General features: G+C 42.7%; 1 protein-coding gene across 1 annotated transcript in view; it reads left to right on the forward strand.

Annotated features, from left to right (window-relative positions):
• dcc (DCC netrin 1 receptor) overlaps window positions 1-24,410 on the forward strand; it is a 1,312,938-nt gene that overhangs the window by 846,616 nt on the left and 441,912 nt on the right. Inside the window, exon 7 of the mRNA XM_073064089.1 lies at window positions 1,960-2,080. Within this exon, the coding sequence (XP_072920190.1) occupies window positions 1,960-2,080 (121 nt within the window). The remainder of the gene's footprint in view (window positions 1-1,959; window positions 2,081-24,410) is intronic.

The raw sequence follows: 24,410 nt of genomic DNA on the forward strand, positions 1-24,410 counted from the left end.
TAGACAATGTCACGAGACTGAACGAGGTAAACCTGGGTTAAAGGGAGGGACTGAGTGGACAAATGTCAAAGTCAAGATCAAGCTGCAAGTTTATTCATCTTGCCCTTGACATTCATTATATGTGTAGCCTTTTACAATTTTTTTTTACCAACAGCAATTATTCCCAACAGTTCTGGAAATGAGGACACTATTGGGAAGATAGATGAGATTAAGGATAGGTAAAAAAAAGTGTCAAAAATTTGTCAAAATGGTTTTAAAGTAGGTGATCAGTTATGCTGGGTGTATTGCATCCCCTGTTGCTTTAGATGGCTGGCGGGGTGTAAAGAGCTGTAAAGAGCTCCTTCCCTTTGCTAGCCTGCAGGTCACCCTCAGCAAGGTGTAGCACCTGCTTAGCCCCCGATCAGGGTCACATGAAGCCATGGGAGCAGGTGGTGGATGGTCAAATGAGCAGCCGGTGCTTATCACAAATTCCGGTTGTGTGACCACTGACACCAGGCAGACAATCTCTGAAGAATATTGTTAATGGTTGAGGTCATCCACCTTGTAGAGACTCTGCCCAGAAGTCAATGGCAAATCACTTCTATAGAAAAATTTTCCAAGAACAATCATGGCCTTGGAAAGATCATGATCACCCACATCATACGGCATGGCACATAACGAACGAAAGAATGTTGCTTCAGCAAAGAAACATAACAATTGCAGAGATACTGGGCTAAATCTTCTGGTGCTCTTTAGATTCAGGGTTAGTGGTCTGGAAGCTTGCAAGTGTTTCTTCCCTTGTTTTGGGAAAAAGACAGGGAGAAATCTGGTAACCTTACACACTGGAGCTTAACTGGAGCTAGAGGTCAGCAACTCTGAAGCTCCGAGCAAAGGTACAAAGCTTGGGCACAGCCGTGATTCGATTTATTTTGCTGAGGGACAGCAGGAAGACTGGCTCTCTGCCAAGATTTCACACTAATAACGTGTTAGGAAAAGCAACAGTGATTTTAGTGTCTTGCATGTGATCCAGACTTGGCTGCCATATCAAACACTGTGTACTCAACTGTAAAGGGCATTGGATAGGATTCTGTTTCCCTTTCCCTAACTGCAAATTCTTGTTTTAAACTGCCACGAGCACTGTTCAAACATCATATTATTACACTTCTTTCATTAAAGGAAATCTGGAAATTAGTTTCTACCAGAATGACAACTTTCCAAATATAAACAATAGCTGTCCAAATCATTCATAAGACCTCAAGACATCAGAGCAGAATTAGGCCATTCGGACAATTGAGTATGTCCACCATTCCACCATAGCTGAATTATCAACCCTCTCAACCCCCTTCTCTAACCTTTTCCCAGTAACCTTTGACACCCTGGCTATCGAACAAGTCATGAGATCATTCACGTGGGATCTGAAACCACACGAAACAGAAGGTCCCGAGTTTGATTTCCGGGTTGCAGTTAGGTTCATGAGAATGATTCTAGGAATGAAAGAGTTAACATATGGAAAGCACTTGATGGCTCTGGACCCGTTACTCGCTGGAGTTAAGGATGAGGGAGAATCTCATTGAAATTCGAAATTTATTGAAGGGCTTAGAGTGGATGTAGAGAGGATGTATCTTATAGTGGGGGAGTCTCAGAACAGAGGGCCCAGAATAGAAGAACGTCCATTTAGAACAGAGATGAGGAGGAATTGTTTTAGCAAGAGGGTAATAATCTGTGGAATTCATTGCCACAGGTAGTTGTGCAAGCCAAGTCATTGGATATATTTAAAATTAATGTTGATAGGTTCTTGATTAATCAGGATACCAAAGGTTATGGGAGAAGGCAGGAGAATGAGCTTGAGAGGCATAATAAATCAGCCATGATGGAATGGCAGAGCAGGCTGAATGGGCTGAATGGCCTAACTCTATTCCTATGTTCAGGATTGCAGTCTTTGTGGTTAAAGTTAAATTTACTCTTTGCTCTCTGTTTTAGGGTGGCAGCAACCTGCGAATCCTGGGTCTGGTGAAGTCAGACGAGGGCTTTTATCAGTGTGTGGCAGAGAATGATGCAGGAAACGTGCAGGCAAGCGGACAGCTAATCATTCCAGAACCAGGTAGGGCAACCTGATCTCCAAATTACATCTGCTTGTGATTTCTTTTCTTGTTTTTTTTTTTGCATTTTTAATGGAACGGCAATCATGACAAAAGAAAAGGCAATGCCCACTATTATTCTACAGGGATTCCCAAACTTGGGTTCACAGACTGCTCAGCTCCATGTTTGGGAATCCCTGTTCTAACATTATACTTTTTATTGGAATGTGCATGATACAGCGAAGTTGTTTCCATTGAAATCTTTAATTTTACTTATTGAATTCAGATGAACTGTTGCATTTTATGGGAGGATTCCCATATTTACAGCTCTCAGCAGTTTGATTGTCTCTGAGTACTGATTGTTAGCCAAGCATCATTTGGAGAAAGGAGTTAGGGATAAGAATGATGGCTCCAGAAGCTAATGGGTACCGGCTGTATGCCAACTCTGGGTCAGTCTGCAAAAGTGCCAGATTGTTAAAAGAAGCAACTCCTTTATACAAAGTTTTTCAAGTCCCAACAGAACTTTGAAGGTAATGCAATGTATTAAAGTGTAGACCAGGCCTGGCTGGCCAATGTATGAGGTCAGTTCCACAGTCAGTGGTCCAGCTCAGTAACCAAACAGCTTGTAGTTCAACTAAGTGCCCATTAGTGTATAAGAAATGTGTCACAACTGGGGGTTGTTTTTGAAGAAAAGCGGTATTTTTCTGTCAGTTAGCACGTGACCTGGATCTTCTCAGTGTCATCACGTGGGTATGCAATGTTCCTTTGATTGTTTACCTTTTATGTCTAATTTTTGTCTTTGGGCTGGCTCTGGATTTTCACTTTGTTTTGTAGGTGTCTCATTTATTTATCAGCTTTATTCAACTTGGGATAATTAAATTTCACAGTATTTTCAAGCTTTTCTATTGCTGTTGTTGCCTTTGAGGATTATTGCTTCGACTGGTCACTTATGTTATCTGATGGGTCCGGGACTCCAATGTGTTCCAGAGGGGCATGTCAACCTGTCTTCATCGGGTCATTGTGGTTCCTTGCGTGTGAATCTCAGAACCGAGTTCTTCTGTGTATTGTCAGTGCAATCTGTTTGTCAACATTCTGTATAGATTAGTGAGCTCTGGTTAGTTTTTCTATTAATTTTCTGTATTCATTTTTTAGTTTTGTTTGATTTGCCATAGTCTCTGTAAGTCCTGCACTTGAGTTTGCTAGTGACCCTTGCAGAATGAGTGACCAGCTTTGTATAACCATTTGTATAACCCCTGTAGATGTAGTGTATATGGCTTTCAGCAAGGCATTTGATAAGGAACCCCATGCAAGGCTTATTGAGAAAGTAAGGAGGCATGGGATCCAAGGAGACATTTCTTTGTGGATCCAGAATTGGCTTGCCCACAGAAGGCAAAGAGTGGTTGTAGACGGGTCATATTCTGCATGGAGGTCGGTGACCAGTGCTGTGCCTCAGGGAACTGTCCTGGACCCCTACTCTTTGTGATTTTTATAATTGACTTGGATGGAGAAGTGGAGGAATGGGTTAGTAAATTTGCTAATGACACAAAGACTGGAGGTGTTGTGGATAGTGTGAAGGGCTGTCAGAGATTACAGCAGGACATTGATAGGATGCAAAAATGGTCTGAGAAGTGGCAGATGGAGTTCAACCCAGATAAGTGTGAGGTGGTTCATTTTGGATGGCAGAATATAGTATTAATGGTAAGACTCTTGGCAGTGTGGAGGATCAGAGGGATCTTGGGGTCTGAGTCCGTAGGACACTCAAAGCAGCTGCGCAGGTTGACTCTGTTGTTAAGAGGGTGTATGGTGTATTGGTCTTCATCAATCGTGGAATTGAATTTAGGAGCTGAGAGGTAATCTTGCAGCTGTATAGGACCCTGGTCAGACCCCACTTGGAGTACTGTGCTCAGTTCTGGTCGCCTTACTACAGGAAGGATGTGAAACCACAGAAAGGGTGCAGAGGAGATTTACAAGGATGTTGCCTGGATTGGGGAACATGCCTTATGAGAATAGGTTGAGTGAACTTGGCCTTTTCTCCTTGGAACAACAGAAGATGAGAGGTGACCTGATAGAGGTGTATAAGATGATGAGAGGTATTGATCGTGTGAATAGTCAGAGGCTTTTTGCCAGGGCTGAAATGGCTAGCATGAGAGGGCTCCGTGTTAAGGTGCTTTCAAATAGGTACAGAGGAGATGTTAGGGGTAGGTTTTTTATGCAGAGAGTTGTGAGTGTGTGGAATGGGCTGCCGGAGATGGTGGAGGCGGATACAATAGGGTCTTTTAAGACACTCCCAGAAAGGTATATGGAGCTCAGAAAAATAGAGGGCTATGGGTAACCCTAGGTAATTTCTAAGGTAAGGACATGTTCGGCACAGCTTTGTGGGCCAAAGGACCTGTATTGTGCTGTAGGTTTTCCATGTTTCTATGTCTATTCATAAATGTTTTCTTGATGCTGCCTGGATTAGAGAGCATGTCTTATGAGGTTAGGTAGAGTAAGCCAGGATTTTTCTCTCTGGAGCAAAGGAAGATGAGAGGAGATTTGATAGAAGCAGTCAAGATGATATAGATCAAGTTGTCAGCTATAGATCAGCATAGATCAAGCTGGCAGCTAAGGATCTTTTTTCTTTCAAGGCAAAAATGATTAATACAAGGGGCATAACTTTAAGATAAACACGAGAAATTCTGCAGATAGTGGAAATCTAAAGTGACACACACAAAATGTTGGAGGAACCCAACGGGTCACGCAGTATTTATGGAAATGAATAAACAGTGTAAGTCTCAGGCTGAAACCCAAATCTGTGCTCAGAGAGGGGCAGCTTCATGGACACAATCTCAGAACAGAGGCGTGTCCTCTGAGAATGGAGATGAGGAATTTCTTTGGCCAGAGAGTGGTGAATCTATGGAATTCTTTGCCACAAGCAGCTGTGGAAGCCAAGTCTTTATGTATTTTCAGGCAGAGGTTGAAAGATTCTTGATTGGCCAGGGCATGAAGGCATACGGAGAGAAGGCAGGAGATTGTGTCTAAGAGGAGAATCGGGTCAGCCATGATGAAATGGCGGAGCAGACTCGATGGACCAAATGGTCTAATTCTGCCTTATGGTTTATAGAAAGCAAGACCAGGTGTGATGGTAGAGGCAGATACATGAGGGACATTTAAGAGACCCTTAGGCATGTGGATAAAAGAAAAATGGAGGGCTATGTGGGAGTATGGGATTAGATACAGTACTATGTAAATGTCTTAGGCACGTATATATTTCTGGGGTTCCTAAGTCTTTTGCACAATACTGTAGAACTTAGAGATGGCACAACATTATGGCCTGAAGGATCTGTACTGTTCTATGTTCTATGTTGACCTGCTTCTTCTAAACACACTACAGAAACAGACTGATATTTCTGAAGTGCAATAGAGAGTTTTCAGTGCAAATGTGTTGCATCTCTGCATCCTGATAACTGTAGGAAGTCTTACTGCCCATTAAGCTGCTGGCATTTAGGGCAACAATGAGAGACCTCCAACTTGGCATCGTTCAAGGCTTCCTTCATCGTATCAGTAGCTGCTTCTCAGTTTTCATTACTGTACCTCATGCAGGTTTTGGGTGGAGACTCAGGAATATTGTCGTATTTACCAGTCAGGGTTGTTAGCCCTGAGCTGAACACCCGAACCTGGAGGACCGGTGACCACTCTTACTCTGGCCTCTACCCTTTGACTTGTTCGGCATGGGTGTGTCTACTAAGAGTCAAAGCATGAAGTCTGACTTCAGCCAACATAACTCTCCAGATCATTGAGGCACGCAAACCTCCAAACTACAGCAAGGTTGTGGTCCTCTAAGACTTTTGCACAGTACTATGGACCTCAAAATAGGTTAAAGAGATGACACAACATTGTGGGCTGAAAGGTCTGTACTGTTCTGTGTTCTACGTTCTATGATGTTTTTGTTCAATTATGTACTGACCTGCTTCCTGAAAACGCACTACAGAAACTGACTGACATTTCTGAAGTGCAGTAGAGAGTTTTCGATGCAAACATGTTGCGTCTCTGCATTCTAGTAACTATGGTGACAGAACCTCATAAATGGACAATCTAAAGGAAGATGTTTTATTCATTTGACAAAGTGAGGCTCCATGCCTTGCAAAGCAACACAATGTCTGTGAAGGATCCAGCCCTGATTGTTACTTGAAAAATTCTCAAGGGTTGCCAAGAGCAGCTGGCTTTACGATTTTCTGCTACAAATTACCCACTCACAGACTGGCAGATTTGAAATCTGTCCACCCAGGGATTCGCAAGTAAATGGTCTATCCTCTTATGAGGCACTGAAGCAAGGCCTTTCAAAGAGCTGGCTGTTTTGTAGCTATTAGTTGTCGCCTAACTGGAAGAATACACTCAGTAGCCACTGTATGAGATACCTCCTTGCTCCTAATAAAGTGGCTACTGCATCCGCCCACCCACTTCAAGATCTGGCATGTTGTACGTTCAGAGATGTGCTCCTGAACGCCACTGTTGTAACACGTGGTTATGTGAGTTGCTGACACCTTCCCATCAGCTTGAACCAAGCTGACCAGTCTGCTCCGACTTCTCTCGTTATCAAGGTGGTCTCACCCACCGAACTGCCACTGCCCAGACGTTTTTCACACCATTCTCGGTAAACTCTGGAGCGGGGTTTCCTATCCATAGAGCATAGTAATTACCCTCCTTAAGGGCATTTGTCCATGGCATTAAAAAGTTACTCAAACCACCCCGACTGGCACCAATAATCATTCCATGGCCAAAGTCACTGAACAAGGAGGAGATGTGATGTCAGTGGCATCAACTCACCTGCATCCATTTGATACAAGTTTCAAGTCTGTCTGGAGATTCACTCGGTGGCCACCTCATTAGCTATACCTGTACACCTGCTCATTAATGCACTGCGTTGCTGTCACAGGACTACCTGGTGAGACATGTGAACAAGAAACCTCTGGGAAGAACGCAAGGAAAATCACATGGCAATCTTCTCTCTGCTTGAAAAGATCCCTCATGAACTTTGTGGGCCAAGGGTCTGTGCTATACTGTAATGTTCTAAGTCCTATTATGGATGATAAAAAAAAAGGAGAGATACGCAGGAGGGAAGAGTTAGATTGATCTTAAAGTAGGTTAAACATTATTACAACATTGTGGGCCAAAGGGCCTGTACTGTGCTGTAATGTTCTATACTAGTGAGAAATTATAGATGGGAAATGTGTATTCTCTCGTTCTGTAGACACCCTTCAGATTATTCCCTTAGATTTTTTTAGTTACTAAGGTCCTGATTTTGAATCCTGTAGTTGGACAGTCTAACTTCTCAGTTTGACAGAGCTGATCTGATAAATCCCAGGAATCACAATGTCACATGAGAGACCATTTAAGTCATAAACCTTGGATTTGAACCTTCTTGATGTTGCTGCTATTCTCCCATAAAACTTCAGTGAACATAGGTTAGGACATAGAACACAGAATAGAGACCATGGATAAAATGGCTAAAACCAGAGGACATGCATTTAAAGTGAGAGGGGGTGATTTCAAAGGAGATGTGAGAGTTAAGTTTTTTTTACCCTGTGAGTGGTGGGTATCTGGAATGTGCTGCCTGGGGTGGTGGTAGAGGCAGATACGTTAGGGACTTTTAAGAGATAGGAACATGAATGTGAGGGAAGTAGATGGATATGGACATTGTGCAGGCAGATCCTGTGTTGTATTAGTCTAGACTAGGAGGGCCGGAATGGCCTGTTTCCGTGCTGTGATTGTTATATGGTTATATGGTTATGTTCTACAACACAGAATATAGAGCATTCTATACAACAGTGTTGTGCCGATCTTATAACCTAACTCTTGCCTCCCACAGAGCCCTCCGTTTTCCTATCATCCATGTGCCTATCTAAGAACAGACAATAGACAATAGACAGTAGGTGCAGAAGTAGACCATTCGGCCCTTTGAGCCTGCACCGCCATTCTGAGATCATGACTGATCATCTACTATCAATACCTGGTTCCTGCCTTGTCCCCATATCCCTTGATTCCCCTATCCATAAGATACCTATCTAGCAATCTCTTAAGTGTCCCTATAAAAGTGGTGGAAACGCTACTGATCTTTAGTGAATCAGTTTCTGCAGTTCCACCAAAATCGCAGCAATAAGCAGGATCAAATGAAAATGCAAATGCCTGAAGTGCAATATCTGAGCTCAGCCAGTAGAGGGAGAAATACTATCTCCTTCATAATTGACTGGATTGCTCTAGTGTTTGAATATACTGTTTCTGTGAGGCCCTAGGAGACCTGAGCTTAAAAATCCTGCAGTTCACCAATATTGCATATTTTCCTAATGGGAAATTGCAATGAGAAAGGATGAAAGAATGCTTGGTGGGATAAAAAAAAAATACAGTTAACAGTTTCGAAAATGCTATGTCTAGGAAAGGACCATGAAATAATTCTGCCTTCTCTGTGATTCAACATTTCATATAGACATACAATGTTCAAGGTTCAAAGTAAATTTATTATTAAAGTATGTATATGTTATCATATACTGCTCTGAGGTTCATTTTTTTTGCAGACATTCATAGGAAAAATACTATAGAATTTACAAAAGACTATACACAGACAGACAAAAATGGACAAACACCCAACATTGAAGACAAATTGTGCAAACGAAAATAATACTGAGAACAAGAGTTGTAGAGTCCTTGAAAGTGAATCCATAGGTTGTGAAGTCAGTTCAGAGTTGTGGTGAGTGAAGTTATCTCCTCTGGTTCAGGAGCCTGATGTATTGAATCAGTTCAGAGTTGTGGTGAGTGAAGTTATCCACTCTGGTTCAGGAGCCTCATGGTTGAGGTGTAAAAACTGTTCCTGAACCTGGTGGCAATCCTTTCCCAAACTGCAGAAAAACTCATCCTAAAAAGGAAAGATGGGAAGGAAATAATCAATAATTAACAGGCAGACTGTGTTCAATTCGTTGACATTTGCTGGTTACAATAATGACTAAGAACAGCAAAGTTCTGACTAAAACACTAAAAATCTGTGTGTGTGGGTGAAATTTCCATTCCGCTTTGTGTAGACTTGAGTGTTCTGTGTTGATAACGTCCATGAGTTAGAATCCGAATCAGGTTTATTATCATTGACATGTATCATGATATTTATTGTTTTATGGCAGCAGTACAGTGCAAGAAATAAAAATAATTATGAATTATACAATAAAAAAGGAAAAAAATCAAAAATAAGATAGTATTCATGGATTCACGGAGCATTCAAAATCTGATGGCGGAGGGGAAAAGGCTGTTCCAAAAAAAGTTGAGTGTGTCTCTTCAGGTTCCTGTACTTCCTTCCTGATAGAAGTAATGAAAATAAGGCATGACTTGGATGGTGAGGATCTTCAGTGATGGACGCTGCCTTCTTGAAGCATCGTCTCTTAAAGATGTCCTCGATTGTGGGATTCTATCCCAGAAAGAGGGCAGGTCTTACAATAGACAATAGTATCTTGAGTGAGCTAGGACTTTTCAGTTTGGACCAAAGGAGGATGAGAGATGACTTGATAGAGGTGCACAAGATAAGAGGCACAGATCGAGTGGACAGTCAGAGGCATGTTCCCAGGACAGAAATAGCTATTACAAGGGAACATACATAATTTAAAGGTGATTGGAGGAAAGTATGGGGGAGGGGTTCCCAACCTGGGGTCCACAGATCCCTTCCTAACTGGTATTGGTCCATGGCATAAAAAAAGGTTGGAACCCCTGGTTCAGGGGGATTTTGGAGGCAATTTTTTTTTATACAGAGTGGTAAGTGCATGGAATGCCCTATCAGGTGTGGTGATAGGGAAAGGTATATTGTATTAAGTGTATTTAAGAAACTCTTAGATAAACACAAAGATGGTTAAAAAAATAGGGAATTATATAGGAAGGAAAGGTTAGATCGATCTTAGAATCAGTTAAAAGGTTATTATGATCCTGCATGTTACCCGACCTCTCTCTGTAGCTGTTGCCGTTTACTCTGCAGTTTGTAATTGTTTTCTCCTTCGTGATGTAGGATGAGCAAAGACCTGATAGATGTATAAGATCACTAGAAACATAGATAGAGCGGACAGCCAACAACTTTTTCTCAGAACAGTAATGGCCAATACCAGAGGACATCGTATGAAGGTGATTGGAGGAGAGTTTTTTTGGGGGGGGGGTTGTCAGAGGTTGTTTTTTAACACAGAGAGTGGTGTGTCCCTGGAACACCTTGCAAGGGGTGGTGGTTGAAGCAGACACATTAGGAACATTTAAGAACCTTTTAGACAGGCACATAGATGATAGGAAAATGGAGGCTTATGTGAGAGGGAAGGGTTAGGTTGATATTGGAGTAGGTTAAGGGGTCAGCTCAACTTCATGAGCTGAAGGGCCTATACTGTTCCAGGTTCTATACTGTATGGTAATCCATATTATCAATTTTCAAAGCTTTATGCAAGAGATTCCTTCAGGCTCTGCATGTTCAATTCCATGGTGGTCCTCCTGCCTCTTATAATACGGAGAAAATACCATTCTTTTGCTTTAAGCGGTTTAATGATTATATGATCCAGGGATCAAAGCCAAAGGCTTTGTTGTACATTCTAGAGAGTGAAATGTTAAACCTGTTGTCGCATCCAGTCTCGGCTTTACACAAAGCTTACCAATGCTTTATGTTACTTGTTGCTAAAAATGACATTCTCTCTCAATTTAAGATTATCTCCTCAAGTACAATTTATACTGGATCATATTTAAAATTAAGACTACTTACACTGTTTCTCTAATAGAATTCTAAATTAGGGAAGTCATGGGAGGAGGAGAGAAAAAAGAATAGTGAGGGAGGCTCCTTAAATTTGTGTGATGTGGCATCCAATCTGGCAATCTCATGTGTTGAATTTAACAGCAGTGCACTGCTCTACTGTACAAACAGAGTTTAATAGCATTTGGATCTTTAGGTATAGGAAGGAGCTGTGGTTTCTGATCATAAACCCACAAGATTCTGCAGATACTGGAAATCGAGAGAAGCACACATACAACACTGGAGGAACTCAGCAGGTCAGGCAGCATCTGTGGAGAAGAATGAACAGTCGACATTTTGAACCAAGACCCTTCATCAAGACCGGAAAGGATCTTAATTTCTGGTCCTGATCAAAGGTCTCAGCCCAAAATATCAACTGTTCATTTGCATATATTAACGCTGCCTGGCCTGCTGAGTTCCTCCAGTATTTTGTGTGTGTGGCCTCTGAGAACAGCTTGAAATGTTTGAAATTAAAAATAACTCTTCCATGAATGTGTAATTAGCACTTCTTCACCATTTCAGTTCACAGTTTACTAGTGTGAACAAATTAAAGCCCCATGAAGTCAGAGACATAGCCCTTGTAAATTGAATCCAGCATTAGAACAATGGTTGCTTTATTCAGAGAGCACCATCGAGATGATGATTCATTCAAGACACTTCTTCATGAATGTTACCAAGTAGAACGATCCAGAGGAGGTTCATGGGAATCATCCCAGAAATGTAAGGGTTAACATATGAGGGAGCGTTTGATTGCTCTAGGCCTGTACTCACGAGAGTTCAGAAGAATGGGGGGGAATCTCACTGAAATCTATTGGATATTGAAAGGCCTAGACAGAGTGGACACGGAGAGGATGTTTCCTGTAGTGAGTGAATCTAGAACCAGAGGTACAGCCTCAGAATAGAGAGTTGTCCCTTTGGAACAGAGATGAGGAGGAAGTTCTTTCGCCACAGGGTGTTGAACCTGTGGAATTCTTTCCCACAAAGGATTGAAGAGGCCAAATTGTTGGGTATACTTAAAGCGGAAGCTGATATGTTCTTGATTAGTGAGAGCATTAACGGCTATAGGGAGGTGGCAGGTGAATGGGTTGAGAGGCCGTGATCAGTGGAGGAGCAGACTTGATGGGCCAAATGGCTAATTCTGCTCCTATCTCTTATGGTTTGAACATGGAACAACATCATATTAGAAATGATTATACATTACAAAATATTTATTATTAGAAATTATATCATGTCATCCAAGAAATCATTGGTCAGACGAGCAGAAAATTGGTGGAAGAAGTAATATATTCAGAAGTTTTAGGAGTTCTCTAATGGAGGAGAGAGGTAGTGAGATGAAAAGCTCTGTGGCCAGGTATTGCAGCTGATAACAGTGAATCAGTCGGGGTATACCATAGTAGTGTAGTGGTTATTGTGACGCTGTAACAGCTCCGAGTTTGGAGTTCAGTCCTGGCATCCACTGATTCAGGTCAGTACCTCCTCTCTGGTGGAATGCAGGGGTTTCTCCAGGTGCTCCAGTTTCCTCCCACAGTCCAAAGGCAGACCACTTAGTAGTTAATTGGACATTGTAAATTGTCCTGTGATTAAGTTACAATTAAACCAGTTTGAAATCAGGTTAAATCAGGAAGACCGTCACACAGAGATATAGTAGGATTCTTCAATGTAGTTTCCATAACTCTTTCTTGACCAGTCAGGATTGTTAGTCCTGAGCTGAACCCCCAAACCTGGAGGACCGGTGGACCACCTTTGACCTGTTTGGAATGGGTGACCCTACCAAGAACCAAAGCATGAAGCTCTATCTCCAGCCAACATAGTCACTGAGGCACACAAACCTCTAAACCCTACGACAAAGTTGCGATGCTCTTGGAGGAATCTGGGCTGAACTTGAGCCAAAAGACCTCAGAAAGCACGTGTGATGAACTGATAGTGTGAGTTTGTGGTGGAATTTGGGATTGTTTGAGTTTTACGTTGGCATGAAATGGCACACTGGATATGAGAGCAGTACCACCAAAATGACTGGAGTAGAGAAGTGGCTGAGATGATGTAAAAGATTTGCTGGACTCTTGACTTGAGTGTCAGTGACACTAATCCAACAGGTGAATAGATATTGAAACTGTGTCTCCTGATTAAACTGGTATTGGTTCTTTATTACCTGATTGAAATAGAGTTGTTATCACTTCAAAAGCAATATCAGTACATTAGACTGGGGTTATGGTAATGCAATTGGATATGTTATTGGACAAGGTAGCTGATTTCCAGAAACATAAATTTAGATCCCAATTGGTAAATTGGTTTATGTTGTCATAAGTACCAAGATACAGTGAAATGATTGTCTTGCATGCAATTCATACAGATCAATTCATTACACACTGCATTGAGGTAGTACAAGGTTAAAGAATAACACAGAAACATAGAAAACCTACAGCTCAATACAGGCCCTTCAGCCCACAAAGCTGTGTCGAACATGTCCTTACCTTAGAAATTACCTAGGGTTACCCATAGTTCTTTATTTTTCTAAGCCCCATGTACCTCTCCAGGAGTCTCGTTTCCGCCTCCACCACCATCGCCGGCAGCCCATTCCACGTACTCACCACTTTCTGCATAAAAAACTTACCCCTGACATCTCCTGTGTACCTACTTTCAAGCACCTTAAAACTGTGCCCTCTCGTGCTAGCCATTTCAGCCCTGGGAAAAAGCCTCTGACTATCCACATGATCAATGCCTCTCATCATCTTTATCACCTCTATCAAGGTCAACTTAGTGCAGCTAACTTCAGAGAAAGTGCAGGTAGGTGAAAGCAAGGTGGCTTGTGAGTGCAAGAGTGCATCTTATTGTACTGTGGAACATTCAATAGTTCTAACTAAATTTATTATCATATATATTTCCATATACAACCCCGAGATTCATTTTCTTGCAGGCATATTCAATAGCTCAATAATAGAATCCTCATCATCATCATAATCATTATGTGCTGTGTTGTATGGTGTAGGTGATCATGGTGGCCATGATTGTTCTTGGCAAATTTTTTTAAGGAAGTGGTTTGCCATTGCCTTCTCTGGGCAGTGCCTTTACATGATCGGTGACACCAGCCATTATCAACATTCTTCAGAGATTGCTTGCCTGGTGTCAGAGGTCACATAACCAGGACTCGTGATATGTTCTAGCTGCTCATACAACCATCCACCACCTGTTCCCATGGCTTCACATGACCCTGATTGGGCAGCTGATCAAGTGCAACACCTTGCCCGATGGTGGTCTACAGGCTAGAGGAGGAAAGGAGCGCCTTATACCTCCTTTGGTAGAGATGTATCTCCACCCTTCCATGCAATATAATAACCATAATAGAATCAATAAAAGACTGCATCAACTTGGATGTTCAACCAGTGTGCAAAAGACAATAAACTGTATAAATACAGAAATAAATAAACAATAATAATAAATAAGCAATAGATATCGAGAACATGAGATGAAGCGTCCTTGAAAGTGAGTCCATAGGTTCAGTTTTGGGGTGAGTGAAGTCGAGTGAGTGGGTTGAGGGGTGATAGCTGCTCCTGAACCTGTTGTTGTGGGCCCTGAAGCTCCTGTACCTTCTTCCTGATAGCAACAATAGTCTTATAACAGTGAAGTTAAAGATGTCCTTGGGCCCCGTGGTATGTACTTTCAGGTTTTTGTACCTACTGCCCAATGGGAGAGGAGAGAGAAGAGAATATTCAGGTGGGTGGGGTCTTTGATGTTACTGGCAGTGAGCAGCATAGACAAAGTCCACAGAAGGGAGATTGGTTCCATCATGTGCAGAGATGTGTTCACAACACTGTGATGCAAGTTCAAATAATTATATCAATAAAAACAAAGAATCTCAGTAATGTCGACTATAAAATGATTAGATTTAAAATAAACATGTGATTCAATAAGACCCTTGAGGGCAGTAAACCTACCACATTTACCTTGTCTGACCTTGTTGTGACTCCAGACTAGCCCTGTGGTTGATGTTTATCTGCCTCTGCGGTTCAGAGGCAAACAGGAATGGAATGAATCTGCCTTCATCTTTTCCATTCCAACCAGCTGGTCCATGGCCACCTCTACTTCCACAATGAGGCCACTCTCAGGGTGGAGGACCAACACCGCATATTCTGTCTGGGTAGTGTCCAACCTGCATGAACATTGATTTCTCGAAATCTGGTAATTCCTCCCACTTCCCCTTCTTCATTTTACCATTCCCCATTCTGGCTTCCCTCTTCTCTTCACCTCTCTATCACTTGCTTTTGGTGCCCTTTCTCCTGTCTCCCATGGTCCACTCAGTTCTCCTATCAGATTCCTTTCTTCAGCCCTTTCCCTCTTCCACCTCCTTGTCCTCACATTATCCCATATCCCCCCTCACCTGGTCTCACCTTTCACGTAACACCTTGTACTACTTTCCCTCCCCTACCTTCTTTTCTGACTTCTTCCGGCTTCCTTTCCATTCCTGATGAAGGGTCTTGGCCCAAAGAATTGACTGTTTATTCCCCTCCATAGATGCTGCCTGATCTGCTGAGATCCTCCAGTATATTGTGTGCGTTACTTAAGATTACCGGCATCTGCAGAACCTCTTGTGCCTATGCATTTGATTTAACTGACTATGATACTGTATGGCAGCATGGTGGCATTGTGATTAGCTCACCGCTTTACAGTATCAGGGACCCAGGTTCAATTCCTGTCACTGCCTATAAGGAGATTGTACATTCTCCCCATGACCACATGGATTTCTTCCCAGTGTTCTGGTTTCCTCCCACAGTCCAAAGATATATCAGTTGGTACATTAATTGGTCATTGTAAATTGTACTTTCATTAGGCTAGGATTAAATTGGGGGTTTGCTGGATGGTACAGCTCGTAGGGCCTATTCCACACTGTATCTCAATAATAAGTAAATTGATCCGACTGGTGGTGATATTTCTATCATGGTCACTCCCCCACCTACCCACCTTACCCCTCACCAGGTTTCCCCTACCAGCTGCCAGCTTGTATTCCTCCCCCCAGCCCACCTTCTTAATCTGGCTCCTTTTCCCTTCCTTTCCAGTCCTGATGAAGGGTCTCAGCCTGAAGTGCTGACGGTTCATTTCCCTCCATAGATGCTGCCTGACCTGCTGAGATCTTGCAGTGTTTTGTGTGTGTATTATTTGAGATTTCCAGCATATGCAGAATCTCCTGTGCCTCGGTACTTGATTTGACTGACTGTGATAGTGTATAATTCAATATGACTGGTGGTGATATTTCAGTCCCTGATTTAATTCATCAAATTTGACTGCCGACTCTGCAGCATTATTTGATTTGCCTGACACAGATACCAGAGTACTTGATTTAATTGTTCGAGGTTTCAGAGCATCAGCCTTAATTGGTAGCAATATTATATCAACTGATCGTTTTTCTGATAGTGGTTTTATTTTATTCTGAAAATGGTTTTATCGACTTCTCTTATGTTGGAAAATTCAATATTTATGTTGCAATAACACTATAGCACTGGGTTTAATTTTAAAGCATGTTGACACACAAGAATAGTGCTCACTTTCTTTCAAAAGTAATACACTGGATTACAGTTAATTGGGCCATCAGTTAATTGCAGCAACCACTTATTTGGGACAACTCTCAAAGAACAAAAATTAATAGAGAAAATAGCCGGAATTCCCTTGATTTATCTGAGACACTCACCATCATTACGTGCCATGTCATATGACATGGGCGAACATGGTCTTTCTATCACCAATGATTACTCTTGGCAAATTTTTCCACAGAAGTGGTTTGCCTTTGTCTTCTTCCACTGACCCGCCAGCCATTATCAATACTCTTCAGAGGCTGTCTGCCTGGTGTCAGTGGTCGCATAACCGAATTGTGATATGCACCAGCTGCTCATACGGCCGTCTACCACCCGCTTCATGTGACCCTGATCAGGGGCTATTTGCTACATCTTGCCCAAGGGTGACCTGCAGGGTAGTGGAGGGAAGGAGTGCCTTACACCTTCTTTGGTAGAGACGTATCTCCACTCTGCCACCCAATTTGGTACACTATGCTGCTGTTGACTACATTGAATGTTTACTCTTTTCTATAGATGCTGCCTGGCCTGCTGAGTTCCTTCAGCATTTTGGGTGTGTTGCTTGGATTTCCAGCATCTGCAGATTTTCTGGTGTCTGTGACACTATGCTGGTTAACTGTGACAGGATACTTTTGCCAAACAGTTTCTAACTAGCATCAGTCGCTTGAACTTGTGTGGCCATTAGAAGCTACACCATGTTTAGAGTGAACAATTTTTAAAATAGCAACAGTTGTGTGTGTTTGTGTTCAAAACACAGTGATTTCTGTCACTGATAGCTGATGAGAAATAAGCAGTAAGACAATTCAGAACTGTCTCACTCACTGCAGTTTCAAACATTCAAGCTTGGAGAAGCAATCAACGTCTGGGAGTGAAAATGAAATGATTTCACCACTTCAACATGTTAAGAACTATGAAGAATTTGAAGGTATCAACAATAATGTTGAATGTTACAATGAAACAGAAGATTTGGAGGATGCAACAGTTTCTAACTAGAATCAGTCAAGTGTGCTTGTGTGGCCGTTAGACACCGCACCATGTTTGGAGTGAACAGTTTTTAAATAGTGTGAGTTGTGTATGCTTGTGTTATGTTATCCTATTGGGTGGATGGATGCCAAATTGTAAAGCAGTGATTTTTTGACACTGCTACATGCAGGAAGGCAATGAATACAGTCCATTATCTGTACTAGGTGGCTGCACTGATTTTGTTCATTCACAGTCAATCAAAGGAACTTGGTAGAGTACACTGGATGAATTGCTCTGTCGATAGCTATTAGGAACTAATAGACAGTATCATATACAAGTTTGCTGTTGACACCACTGTTGTGAGCTGTATCAATGGTGGTGATGAATCAGCATGCAGGAGGAAGATTGAAAATGTGGCTGAGTGGTGTAATAATGACAATCTCTCACTCAATGTCAATAACACCAAGGAAATGATTGTAGACTTCAGGAGAGGGAAAACAAAGGTCCATGAGCCAGTAATCGTTAGAGGATCAGAGACAGAGAGGGGGTCAGCAACTTTAAATTCCTGGGTGTCACTATCTCAGAGGACCTGTCCTGGACCCATCAGATGATAATAATTGCAACGAAAGCACAACAGTGCCTTTACTTCCTCAGGAATCTGTGGAGATTCAGCATGTCATCAAATACCTTGGCAAACTTCTATAGATGTGTGGTGGAAAGTGTACTGACTGGCTGTGTTATGGCCTGGCATGGGAACAGAAATATCTCTGAGTGGATTTGGCCCAGTACATCATGGTTAAAACCCTCCCAACCATAATCAGGTATCCTCACCACCAAGGCCATGCTATTTTCTGACTGCTACCATCAGGTAGAAGGTACAAGTGCCTTAGGACTTGTACCATCAGGTTCTCGAAGAATTACTACCCCTCATCCATCAGGATCTTGAACAAAAGGGGATGGATAACTACACTCTTTCTATTTCTAGTGTTCCCACAACTGATGGTCTCACTTTAAGGAGTCTGTATCTTGTCATTTCATGCAACACACACAAAATGCTGGTGGAACACAGCAGGCCAGGCAGCATCTATAGGGAGAAGCGCTGTCGACGTTTCGGGCCGAGACCCTTCGTCAGGACTAACTGAAAGGAAAGATAGTAAGAGATTTGAAAGTAGGAGGGGGAGGGGAAAATGCGAAATGATAGGAGAAGACCGGATGGGGTGGGGTGAAGCTGAGAGCCAGGCAGGTGATTGGCAAAAGTGATACAGAGCTGAAGAAGGGAAAGGATCATGGGATGGGAGGCCTAGGGAGAAAGAAAGTGGGGGGGGGGAGCACCAGAGGGAGATGGAGAACAGGCAGATTGATGGGCAGAGAGAGAAAGAAAAAAAAGGAGGGGGAAAACTATTTTGTTTTTTTTGGTTTTTTTCCCCTCCTTTTTTTTCTTTCTCTCTCTACCCATCAATCTGCCTGTTCTCCATCTCCCTCTGGTGCTCCCCCACCTTTCTTTCTCCCTAGACTTCCCGTCCCATGATCCTTTCCCTTCTCCAGCTCTGTATCACTTTCGCCAATCCTCTTTCCGGCTCTGAGCTTCACCCCACCCCATCCGGTCTTCTCCTATCATTTCGCATTTCCCCTCCCCCTCCTACTTTCAAATCTCTTACTATCTTTCCTTTCAGTTAGTCCTGACGACGGGTCTCGGCCCAAAACGTCAACTGTACTTCTCCCGATAGATGCTGCCTGGCCTGCTGTGTTCCACCGGCATTTTGTGTATGTTGCTTGAATTTCCAGCATCTGCAGATTTCTTTGTGTTTGTCTTGTTATTTCATGCTCATTATTTACTGCTATTTATTTATATTTGGATTTGCACGGTTTGTTGTCCAGTGATCCTGTTTATATTTACTGTTCTGTAGATTTGTTCAGTATTCCTGCAGGAAAAAGAATCTCAGTGTTGTGTGTGGTGGTATTTATGTACTCTGATAATACATTTTGCTTTAAACTTAGAACTTTGAACAGTTTTATAGTACCTTAATAATATTAGTAGTGTTCTAATTTGTTCTGTATTTCTAATTTGTTGCCCAGTTAATTTGTCTTTTTAAACTACAGTATTTCCATGAAATTTTGGCTAATTGGGTCAGCTTCATAATTGGGCCAAAATGTACTCGTCCCAATGTATTCCAATAAACTGGAATCCACTGTAGCTTGATTTTAGCTGAAGAAACAAGTTGGCATAAATTGGATTCCTGGTATTTTAGGTACAGATAAAGATTATAAATACTGGCTTTATTTGTCACATATATATCAAAAATATCGAAACATATAATGAAATGTTTGTGTCAAATCAAATCAGGCTGGAGGGGGCAGCCTGCAAGTGTCATCTTGCTTTCATCTCCAATATAGCATGCCCACAACTCACTAAACATGTACTGAATATCTTTGAAATGTGGGAGGAAACTGGAGAAACCGGATGCTGTCCGTGGGATCACGGGGTGAACACAGAACCTCCTTACGGAGCGCAGTGGCAATTGAACCCGGGTCACTGGTACTGTAACGCTTTGTGCTAGGTGCTACGCTACCATGCTGCCATAATACTGGTAAGTGTACCTTACCAGGGGCTAAGCTTCAGATTCCAGTACTTTGGGAACTCAGAAGCCTAACAATTATGACAGAGTAACAATCCTCAGAGAATGGGACATTGAAAATGTTATTTTACACTTATTGATTCATTAAGTAGCAATGGTGATATCAGTTTTACTGGATGAAAGACATCACATATGAGAGATACTGTATGCAAGCACTGAGTTTCACTGACTAACATCATTGTGGACGTCGTGATACCATTTCAATGCCAGGTTCAGAGGAGACATTTCACAGGCCCATTTGGGTAAACAAGCGGCAGATCACTGAACAGGAGAACCTTGCATCCTGTAGATTAAATGGCTTTAAAGGTAAAGTTATTGAATTTACATGGTCTGCTACGTTGAGAAAGAAAGAGCGAGAGAGAGAAAGAAGAGAATAAATGAGAGAGGGAGAGAGAGAAAAGGAAAGAGGAAAAAAGAGAAAGTGAGAGAGAAAGAGAAATTGAGAGAGAATAGAGAATCTGATCAGCAGCAGGTCACTGAGTGTCCGAACCACTATGGGTGCTGGCCAAAGGAAGTGAGAGGATGGGCTAGTGGTATGGGCTAACACCTGGCAACTACCTGTGACACTAGCCAACTGGGTGATTGTACATCTGCCTTATAAGTTATTAAAGCTTGAATGTTGCTCGGAGATGTGGGCAGGGCCCAGACCCCAGACCCTGTGCCCACCATGAACATATCAGACTCTTGGAAGCTCTGTGTGAGTTCCATCACGGGCACAACCCTGTCCACCATCAAGGATATCTTCAAAAGGCAGTGCCTCAAGAAGGCAGCGTCCATTGCTGAGGATCCTCACCATCCGGGGCATGCTCTGTTCTGGTTACTATTGTCAGGGAGGAGGGACAGGAATCCTAATCAGAATCAGGTTTAATAGCACCGGCATATGTCAACAAACTTGTTGTTATGTGGCAGCAGTACACTGCAATATATAATAATAATAAAAAACCTGTAAATTATAGTAAATATATATAGTATACTGTGTATATATAAAATGTTAAACTAAATAAATAGTGCAAAAAGAGAGAAAAATGTAGTGAGGTAGTGTTCATTGATTCATTGCCCATTCAGAACCTTGATGGCGGAGGGGAAGAAGCTGTTCCTGAAACATTGAGTGTGTGCCTTCAGGCTCCTGTACTTCCTCCCTGATGGTAACCATGAAAGGAGGTCATGTCCTGGGTGATGGGGTGTCCTTATTGATGGATGTCTCCTTTATGAGGCATCAGTCCTTGCAGATGCCCTGGACGCTGAGGCAGCTGGTCCCCAAGATGGAGCGGACCGTGTTCACAACTTTCTGCAGCTTACTTTGATCCTGTGCAGTAGCCCCCAACTGCCTCCCACACCCCCCCCCATACCAGACGGTAATGCAGCCAGTTATAATACTCTGCATGGTACGTCTGTAGATGTAGAGTGTCTTTGGTGATGTACCAAATCTCTTCAGACTGAAGACCTGCGCTCAATCATTCCAGAGCATTTTCTTCCCCTTCTTCAACAGATTCTGAATGGTCTATTTACTCGTGAACATTCGCATTATTTCTATCTTGCACTGTACTATTGCCACGAAGCAGCAAACTTCGTGATATGTATCAGTGATTATAAAGCTTCCGAATCTGTCAATGGGAGTTCACTACCTGAGTTGCAGTCCATCAGGACAGAAAGTTTTTATTGCTCAGTCTGTAGTTTAGGAATTCTGACGAGTTCAAAACCACATTAATGGAGTCACCAAACCTTTTATCCTAGTCTGCTCAGAGTAATATCTTTGCCCAGTCAGACAAGGGGATAGGTTTTAATGGTGGTGAGAAATTGACTTTTGATTACAACAGAAAAACACAGTCACAGATGACTTATATAAACCTCGAAACATTAGCAGATCTTGTCAGAGGAGTGGCACAGTAGTGTAGTGGTCAGCATAATGTTATTACAACACCAGCAATCCGGATTCATTTCCCACCACTCTCTGTAAGGAGTTTGCATGTTCTCCTCATGAGCTCATGGGTTTCCTCTGGGTGCTCTGGTTTCCTCCCACAGTCCAAAGATGTACGGGTTACTAGGTTAATTGTTCACAAGGGTACATGCATAGGCTCCTTGGGTCTGAATGGCCTGTTACTGTGGTGTATCACTAAACTGAAAGTTAAACTCAATCTTTGCAGGCTGAGATAGGAGTGGAAAAGTGGTAGAAGGGAGGCAAGAAGTAACATTTCTGTCTTTTGAAGCAGATTTTCAAAGCATGTAAACCTCAATGTATTCAGCGCTCTGGCAGTTTGAGTGAAAGAACAGGGACAGATGGTTGTGAGGTTGTCCATAAAGATGTATAAGCAGGAGCCACTGACCCTAGTGGGAGGAACATGGCTCCTGCTGTCAGAACCCATTGCATCCATTCCAAGCACAGTGTGGATTCCTCACTGCGCAGCTGTTCATACAATCGCTACCCATTTGCCTGAGGCTGGGGATTCTCAGTGGAAACCTTACTAATTTACACCTCTCAGAAATAAAGAACAAGCTTTCTCACATCAGATCGTGTATGGGTGAGGAAGTTTAATACTGTTACCAACAAAGCACTATTGGCTTCGAAGACAGTTGCAATATCAACACTTGTCTTCTTACTCAGACATTTAAGGCCACTACTTTTATACGTGTGGTGTCTGCAGCATCAAAGACCTTGTTGCTAGAATCGAATGTCAAGTCAATTGTGAATCTCAGAGTCTTAGATGGTGATGAGGAGGCGTACAGGAGTGAAAGAGATCGGCTGGTTGACTGATGAAGCAACAGCAAACTTACACTCAACATTAGTATGATCAAATCCCTGACTGTGGGCTTAAGGAAGAGGAAGTCTAGAGAACGCACACCAGGCCTTGTTGAGGGGGCAGCAGTGGAAGGGCTGAGCAGTTTCAAGTTCCTGGGTGTCAACATCTCTGTGGATCTATCCTGGGCCCAACATATTGATGCAGTTATGAAGAAGGCACAACAGTGACTGTATTTCATTTGGAGTTTGCGGAGATTTGGTATGTCAACAAAGATTCTTGCAAGTTTCTACAAATGTGATGTGGAGAGCATTCTGACTGGTTGTATCAACGTCTGGTATGGAGGAGCTAATGTACAGGATTGGAAAAGGCTTCGAAAAGTTGTAAACTCAACCAGCTCCATCATTGGCAGTAGCCTCCCATACATACAGGACACCTTCAGATGGCGACACATCAAAAAGGTGGCATCCATCATTAAGGACTCCCACCACCCAGGACATGCCCTCTTCTCATTGCTACCATTAGGGAGGAGGTATAGAGCCTGAAGACACACACGCAATGATTCAGGAATACCTTCTTCCCCTTCACTACCAGATTTCTGAATGGACCTTGAACCCATGTAACTTTTGTTGCTCTTTATTTTGCAATACATGTATACAGATACGTATTTCTTACTGTAATGTAAAGTGTATTTTATGTCGTGCAATGTACTGCTACTCCAAAACAACTTTCACAACATATCCAAAATGCTGGTGGAACACAGCAGGCCAGGCAGCATCTATAGGGAGAAGCACTGTTGACGTTTCGGGCCAAGACCCTTCGTCAGGACTAACCGAAAGGAAAGATAGTAAGAGATTTGAAAGTAGTGGGGGGAGGGGGAAATGCGAAATGATAGGAGAAGACCGGAGGGGGTGGGATGAAGCTAAGAGCTGGAAAGGTGATTGGCGAAAGTGATACAGAGCTGGAGAAGGGAAAGGATCATGGGACGGAGAAATATGAACAGGCTAAATATGTCTATAAACTAAATATGTCAGGGATGGGGTAAGAAGGGGAGGAAGGGCATTAATGGAAGTTAGAGAAGTTTATTGTCAAAATGAATCCAAACTCAGGTTGGAGGAACAACACCTTATATACCGGCTGGGTGGCCTCCAACCTGATGGCATGAACATTGACTTCTCTAACTTCAGTTAATGTTTTTGCCTGTTCTCCATCTCCCTCTGGTGCTCCCCCCCCCTTTCTTTCTCCTGAGGCCTCCCGTCCCATGATCCTTTCCCTTCTCCAGCTCTGTATCACTTTCGCCAATCACCTTTCCAGCTCTTAGTTTCATCCCACCCCCTCCGGTCTTCTCCTATCATTTCGCATTTCCCCCTCCCCCCACTACTTTCAAATCTCCTACTATCTTTCCTTTCGGTTAGTCCTGACGAAGGGTCTCGGCCCGAAACGTCGACAGCACTTCTCCTTATAGATGCTGCCTGGCCTGCTGTGTTCCACCAGCATTTTGTGTGTGTTGCTTGAATTTCCAGCATCTGCAGATTTCCTCGTGTTTGCGCTTTCACAACATATGTCAGTCATAATGAACCTGATTTGGATTCAGAACAGACTTTGCTACAGTGCATCTTGATCATGGGTTTACTCTTCCTACTGAAGTACCTGCAACCATCAAGTGCTCCTTTCCCATCAACAAG

Source organism: Hemitrygon akajei, chromosome 13 (genome assembly GCF_048418815.1).
Source record: "Hemitrygon akajei chromosome 13, sHemAka1.3, whole genome shotgun sequence".
Taxonomy (NCBI): Eukaryota; Metazoa; Chordata; class Chondrichthyes; order Myliobatiformes; family Dasyatidae; genus Hemitrygon; species Hemitrygon akajei.